The 7883-nt window shown below is 52.7% G+C and overlaps 1 protein-coding gene across 1 annotated transcript; it reads left to right on the top strand.

Moving 5' to 3' along the window:
* Nucleotides 1-4752: 4752 nt before the first annotated feature.
* On the top strand, nucleotides 4753-6881 carry SLC25A5 (solute carrier family 25 member 5). The gene is made up of 4 exons (XM_029068010.2): nucleotides 4753-4949; nucleotides 5326-5812; nucleotides 5955-6095; nucleotides 6447-6881. Exons 1-4 carry the CDS (start codon nucleotides 4839-4841, stop codon nucleotides 6602-6604), a joined length of 897 nt encoding a protein of 298 aa, XP_028923843.1. The 5' UTR covers nucleotides 4753-4838; the 3' UTR covers nucleotides 6605-6881.
* Nucleotides 6882-7883: the final 1002 nt, after the last annotated feature.

Genomic DNA, 7883 nt, shown 5'->3' with positions numbered 1-7883 from the left:
AAGCCACAGCACCAAGGATCAGTCCATATACTCCTGGGCTCCCAACCAACTACAAGAATTTGCTGGTGAAATATGCCAATGGAGACTCCAAATTCTAATCAAGCAATACAGTGACCACTTAGTGGATGTAGAACACCGTGCTAGGCCCTGGTACTTACTGTGTGTGTATATGTTACTGAGCTAAGCATCAGGGACTGTATCTCCCACCTCCATAGTCTTTCCCAGCACTTAGAAGAGTGGTCTGCACATAGTAAGCACTTAATGAATACTATTACTAGGTAGAGTACAATAATAAAGTGAGATGCAGTCCCCGTCCTTGAAGAGTTCATTCATTCAATAGTATTTATTGAGCACTTACTATGTGCAGAGCACTGTATTAAGCACTTGGAATGTACAATTTGGCAACAGGTAGAGACAGTCCCTGTCCAATGACGGGCTCACAGTCTAAACGGGGGAGACAGCAAGGAAAACAGAACAAAACAAAAATAAGACAACATCATCAAGATAAATATAATCAAGGGGATGTACACCTCATTAACAAAATAATGAGGGGAAAGGGGGAGGGGGAAGGGCAAAGAAATGGGGGGAGGGGGAGCAGAGGGAAAGGGGGGCTCAGTCTGGGAAGGCCTCTTGGAGGAGGTGAGCTCTCAGTAGGATGACCTTACCATCTAGCGGTGCTTACATTCTAGAGAAGGTTCTGGCTTTGCTGGGTGGCCTTAGGGCTAGTCCATTCACCTTTTTTATGTTTCCTCACTGGTACTATGAGTGTATTTTTCTACCCAAAGGATAAATAATTAATGATTAGAGAGCACTGCATAAATGCTTGGAATTACTATTTCATTACAACTTTCTTTGATGTAGTGCCACTGTCAGGCCAAGTTGCATGGTTAAACTTGACCAAGAGCTGAGTAGAAACCTCACATACCTTAGGTGCTCAATAAAAGTATAGTGGGAATGACCTCAGTCACTGAGGCCCTGCCATCTGCCCAGTTACTATTTGATGATATTCTCTAACCTGGGACATTTAAGCCTTGGTGGCGTTTAAAGTATTACAATGAAAATCTTTTTTCCAAGGGGATTGTTGTTTTCTGAAACTAAATATTTGTGCAACAATGTCTTAGCAAGAGATTTTTTCCCTAATCGTAATTGATTCTGTACTCAGAGGTTGATCAGGCATGCCACTTAATCACAGTAAGAGAAGCAGCGTGCATAGTGGATAGATCACGGGCCTGGGAGTCAGAAAGTCATGGGTTCTAATCCCAGCTCTGCCACTTGTCTGAAGTCACTTCACTTCTCTGTGCCTCAGTTACCCCATCTGCAAAATGGGGATTGAGACTTTGAGTCCTACGTGGGACAGGGACTGTGCTCAACTCGATTTGCTTGTATCTATCCCAGCGCTTAGTACAGTGCCTGGCACCTAATAAGCACTTAACAAATGCTGCCGTCATCATCATCAGTAGCTAGCTCAATGTGGAAATCTGAAGGGCTAGGAGAGTTTCAAAGGCTGCCTGAAGGGAGATGTGAATGTATCCCAGGACCCCAAGGTCCCCTTGCTACTATTTTGATTTACCATCCCTTCATTCTTATCCAGTGGGTTGGACAATAACCAAATGGCCATGCTCCCTGATATGTTTGGATTGTACCGATTTTGCTATGAGAAATCAAGTCTTCATCCCCTCAGCAAGGTGAGAGTAGTATCAATAATAATAGTGTATCTTCGAGTGCCTATTGAATGCAGTATACTATGCGCTTGGGATTTTCAACAGAAACAAAGTTTTTAAAACAATTAACATTTTCATTTGGGATCACATAACAGCCTCCCTCGTGAGATCTGTTCTCAGACAAAGCAACTTGTCCTTCACCTCCCCTTGTCCTCCCCTCACAGCCTGTGGGAGAGAAAAGTGATGGACAAAACTGGATATAGCAATCATATTGTGTGGTGAGGTAAGTGCTGTGCACAGAGCAGTGGGAGAGTACACTATAACAGAGTTGCTAGATACATTCCCTGCCCAGAATGAGCTTACTGCTGTAGCCATCTAAAAACTGCCAGAAAATGTAGCAGGCTTCTCTTTTTCTAGGCTTGGGGAAGCAGCATGGTGTAATGGATAGAGTTTGGGCCTGTAGTCAAAAGGTCGTGGGTTCATTCAATTGTATTTATTGAGCACTTAGAGCGTGCAGAGCACTGTACTGTGCAGAGCACTGTACTGAGTGCTTGGAAAATACAATACAACAATAAAGAGAGACAATCCCTGCCCATAGCGGGCTTACAGTTTGGGGGGGCGGGGAGAGACAGATAGCAAAACAAGTAAACAAGCATCAATATAAATAAATAGAATTATAGATACACATATACGTAAGTGCAGTGGTGTGGCGAGGGGAGGAGGAAGAGCAAAGAGAACGAGTCGAGGTGACGCGGAAGGGAAAAGGGAACTGAGGAAAAGGGGGCTTAGTCTGGGAAGGCCTCTTGGAGGAGGTGCGCCTTCAGTAGGACTCTGGAGGAGGGAAGAGTGTTTGGCGAATCTGAGGAGGAAGGGCGTTCCTAATCCCAGCTCTGCTACTTGTCTGCTGAGACCTTGGGCAATTCACTTTACTTCTCTGTGCCTCAGGTACCTCATCTGTAAAATGGGGATTGAGAACGTGAGCTCCGCATAGGACAGGGACCGTGTCCAACCCAATTTGCTTCTAACCATCTCAGCGCTCAGAACGGTGCCTGGCACATGGCCAGCGCTTAAATCATTAATAATAATAATCGGGGACATAGCCAGTGCTTAAGAAATTATTAATAATAACAATCGGGGGCCACAATTTCACAAAGAGAAACTTCTCAAGAGGAATGGGGACGCACATGGACCATTCCGGCCTGCCCTCGAAGAAGACCTGAACAGCTCCTGTCCCCCAAGATCTCCCCAAAGATGAGTCGGGGTTGCCCCAGATGGGAGGAACCCCTGCTAGACACCACAGCCGGGGTAAGCATTGCGCTAGGCCTTGGGGTGACATTTGAACGAAAAGGGTCGGGCCTTCGCAGCGAGGAGTCTTGAATGCCGGGGGTGGGGGGTTTCCTCTGTAAGCCCGTCAAAGGGCAGGGTCTGTCTGTTACCGATTTGTCCTTTCCAAGCGCTTAGTCCAGCGCCCTGCACATAGTAAGCGCTCAGTAAATACTACTGAATAAAAAGGTCTTTATGGCTGCATGAAACTGCCACTCGGGCCGAGCCCCTGGGTGGCTGGGGGCTCGCTCCTTTTGTTCTGGGGCTCGGTGGAGCCGCGGCATTCCTTCAATCCTATTTAATAATAATAATAATAATGTTGGTATTTGTTAAGCGCTTACTATGTGCCGAGCACTGTTCTAAGCGCTGGGGCAGACACAGGGGAATCAGGTTGTCCCACGTGGGGCTCACAGTCTTAATCCCCATTTTACAGATGAGGGAACTGAGGCACAGAGAAGTTAAGTGACTTGCCCACAGTCACACAGCTGACAAGTGGCCGAGCTGCGATTCGAACTCATGAGCCCTGACTCCAAAGCCCGTGCTCTTTCCACTGAGCCACGCTGCTTCTATTTATTGAGCGCTTCCTATGCGCACAGCACTGTACTAAGCGCTTGGGATGGACAATTCGGCAACAGCTAGGCAATCCCTGCCAATGACGGACTCATCATCGAGGCGGGGGAAGCGTTTTCCCCCCCTCCCCGACCCTAATATTCGTCCGGTTTTCCGAATGAGGGCAGGACACCGATGGGCGCGTCCGAGGCCCGGCCGTTGGGGTCGGGTTCATTCATTATTGAGCGCTTGCTACGTGCAGAGCACTGTACTAAGCGCTTGGCATGGGCCATTCGGTGAGGGAGAGAGACAGTCCCTGCCCATTGACGGGCTCAGAGTCTAACTGGATTCACAGAGAGCGGCGGGAGGGAGACAAAGCAAGGCGTTGCTCCTTACTGGGGCGGCTTCTTCCCGTCTTTCTGCCTCCGTTTCCCCCACCCGCCCCGCTTCTTTGGCGGGGTTGGGGAAGCCCAGTTTCGGCGGGACCGAGGAGCCGGTGTGGCGAGGTTCATTCATTCAGTAGCATTTCTTGAGCGCTTCCTCCGTGCGGAGCACTGTACTAAGCGCTTGGAATGGACCCATCGGTAACACAGACAGCCCCCGCTCTTTGACGGGCTTACAGTCTCATCGGGGGAGACAAGGACAACGGCCAGAAATAGAATCGAGGCGAAGAACGTCTCATTAAAACGATAGCAAATAAACAGAATCGGGGCGATGTCCATCCCATTAGCCCAAATAAATAGGGTGATGAAGATATATACGGAGGAGGGGGGAAGAGAAGAGGGTTTAGCAGCGGGGAGGTGAAGAGGGGGGGAAAGGGGAGCTCAGGGTGGAGGGGGTGAGTCTGAAGTAGGGATTTGCAGAGGGGAAGAGAGTGAGTTTGGCGGAGGTGAGGAGGGAGGACGGGGGTGGCGAGGGGCCGGTCCTTGCGGCGGCGGGAGGCGGGGAAGGGAGGGAGGGAGCGAAGGCCGGCGGCGAGGAGGGCGGGCGGGCGGGCGGGAGGCGTGCCTGAGGGCGGTCCCCGTCGGCCGGTCCTCCCCCTCCCGGCCCGCAGCCACTCAGCATCGGCGCCGGCCTCCGCCCCGCTCCCCGGGCCCGGCTTCCCCGCCCCGTCCGGCCCGCCTCGGCGGCGACGACGGCGGCGGCGGCTCCTCCCTATATAAACCGGCCATTTCCTCCGCTCCTTCCCACAGTCCCGGAGTCGCCGCCGCCCTCCGCCCCTCGCCGCGCTTCCCTCATCCTGACTCTTGCTTTTTTTCCCCCCCCCGCCCCCCGCCCCACCCCGAGGACCGCCACCGCGCCACCATGACCGACGCCGCCGTGTCCTTCGCCAAGGACTTCCTGGCCGGGGGGGTGGCCGCCGCCATCTCCAAGACGGCCGTGGCCCCCATCGAGCGGGTGAAGCTGCTGCTGCAGGTGCGGGCGAGGGGAAGGGCCCGGGCGGGGGGCCGCCATCGGGGCGGGGGGGGGGGTCCAAGGTCGCGGCAAGGAGACGGGGCCCGGCAGGAGGAGGAGGAGGCCTCGCGCGCGGCCTCGGCCGGAAGTGGCCGCCGGCGCGAGGAGCGGCGGGCTCGCGGGCGGGCTCGCGGGCGGGCGCGTGGCGCGGGGTGTCCCCGGCCCCGCCGCGGGGGGCGCTGGCGGGCGGGGCGCCGGGCGCAGGCGCGGTGGGCCAAGGTGACCGCCGGCCCCGGCCGGTGACCTTGACCCGGGGGGGGGGGGGGGGGGGAGGCGAGAAGAGGCCTCCGCCACGGCCGCCCCCGTTGCCCACCCCGGCCTCCCTGTCCCCCTCCAGGTCCAGCACGCCAGCAAGCAGATCACCGCCGACAAGCAGTACAAGGGCATCATGGACTGCGTGGTCCGCATCCCCAAGGAGCAGGGCGTCCTGTCCTTCTGGCGGGGCAACCTGGCCAACGTCATCAGATACTTCCCCACCCAGGCCCTCAACTTCGCCTTCAAAGACAAATACAAGCAGATCTTCCTCGGGGGCGTCGACAAGAGGACCCAGTTCTGGCGTTACTTCGCCGGGAACCTGGCCTCGGGAGGCGCGGCCGGCGCCACTTCGCTGTGCTTCGTCTACCCGCTTGACTTTGCCCGGACCCGGCTGGCGGCCGACGTGGGCAAAGCCGGGGATGCCAGAGAATTCAAAGGTCTGGGCGACTGCCTGGTGAAGATCACCAAGTCGGACGGAATCAGGGGCCTCTACCAGGGCTTCAATGTGTCCGTGCAGGGCATCATCATCTACAGAGCCGCCTACTTCGGCATCTACGACACCGCCAAAGGTAGGTGTCGGCCATTTGAGGACGCCCCCCGCCAGGTACGACCACGCCGTCGCCTCCCCGTCAGAGGTGGCCTCCCCCCGACCGCTTGCCGAAACCCGCCTCGCTTCAGACGCTTCCCTCCCTTTCTCTCTCCCCTCCGCAGGAATGCTTCCGGACCCTAAGAATACCCACATTTTCATCAGCTGGATGATCGCTCAGTCGGTGACCGCCGTGGCCGGTCTGACCTCCTATCCCTTCGACACGGTCCGTCGTCGCATGATGATGCAGTCGGGACGCAAAGGAAGTAAGTCCTCGATGCGGGGGCGAGACGACCGCCGTTTTTTAAAAGGCGGTGCTGGTTGGCAGCCGTACCCAAAGATCTGGTGCTCGCCAGGAGAGAGCTCCTAGCGAGAGGCGTGAATAGTCGCCTCTGAGGGTGCAGAAAGGGACGGGGAGGCTAATTCATCCAGCTGTTGGAGTGATAATGTAGCATTTTTTTTTTTTTTACCCCTTCTGGTCTGTAGTCTCTTCTGGGAGTGTCCTGGTGCTAGAAAAATAAAACGAATCTTTAGGCACTTAAGTGGGGCCCTCCTCCAGAAAACATCAGGGTGACCGGTGACCTTTAGCCATTCACTACCCTCTTTACTCTTCACAGGTGATATCATGTACACGGGCACGATTGATTGCTGGAAGAAGATTGCTCGTGATGAGGGATCCAAGGCCTTCTTCAAGGGTGCATGGTCCAATGTCCTCAGAGGAATGGGTGGTGCTTTTGTGCTTGTCTTGTATGATGAAATCAAGAAATACACATAAGCTATACGAGTTGATTTTTCTGTGAACTGGCATGTTGTATTATGTAACATATTTTGAACATTCATGATGGACTCTTTGTCAACTGTCTTTATTTATCAATGGCAACCGGTGGTACCTCCTGGTTGAAAATGGGAAGCAGTAATATTCACCTGACCAGTTTCTTTCAAGTCATTTCCCCACTGATGATGATGATGATGATGGGACTCAAATAATATTTTTTATTTCAGTCACTCCTGTTAAATAACCAAGTTTGAAGAAATAAAAGATCTGGAACTAACTCTTGTGTTTTGGAACTTTTTGTGACACTGATCAAGAAGACTGAACTCACACTTCATTTTTTTTTAAAAACACCTCCAGGTTGCAGTGGACTGGGGCTGTCTCTTAGTCGGAAACTCCAGTCGCATTTTATCGGCGGGCAAACAACTTCACTGCTCCTTAAGATACTTTTATTTTTTTAACAGTGGTAGGATTATAGCTGGCACAGTTCTATAAACAAACACAATCTCATCAGGAAAAACATCTCTATCAATTGGAGTACCCAAATTTTGGGCCCAGTGTTTTGCCTGTCTGCCTCCATTTAAAGAATCTGCTTTTGAACCAGCTCTCCTGGAGTCAAAAAAGCTATTGTGGGTAACTGCCTGGGCCCACCACGTTCCAGAAAAGCCCTTTGAGTGCCAAGGTCAGGTAGCTGGTAGGGAAGCCTAGCTGCTATAGCTCCAAACTGGCCAACGTGAGAAATACCTTCTGGCTGGCATCACAATGTACTGATAAATCCCACTTGGTGGTATTCACAATGCTTCACAAGTGTGACATTTCAAGCAGTGGTATTGATTGCTTGTGCAGAGCCCTGCACTTGGGAAATCATAATACAATCACAATTAAGTGCTTAGTACAGTATTCTACACACAAAGTGCTCAAATACAGAGAAGCAGCCTGGCTCAGTGGAAAGAGCCTGGGCTTTGGAGTCAGAGGTCATGAGTTCGAATCCCAGCTCTGCCACTTGTCGGCTGTGTGACTGTGGGCAAGTCACAACTTCTCTGTGCCTGTTACCTCATCTGTAAAATAGGGATAAAGACTGAGCCCCACGTGGGACAACCTGATTCCCCTGTGTCTACCCCAGCGCTTAGAACAGTGCTTTGCACATAGCGCTTAACAAATAACATCAACTGAAGGGGGAGGATGTGCAATTCCTGGGGTCAAAGGCCATTTGGTGTGGGGAGGGGGGTGTGTATATATAGATGGGTTCTTCCTAGTCCAGGTGGAAGGAGAGATTAAAATG

This window comes from Ornithorhynchus anatinus, chromosome 6 (genome assembly GCF_004115215.2).
Source record: "Ornithorhynchus anatinus isolate Pmale09 chromosome 6, mOrnAna1.pri.v4, whole genome shotgun sequence".
NCBI classification, from domain to species: Eukaryota; Metazoa; Chordata; class Mammalia; order Monotremata; family Ornithorhynchidae; genus Ornithorhynchus; species Ornithorhynchus anatinus.
This window is presented reverse-complemented; position numbering and strand designations above follow the sequence as displayed.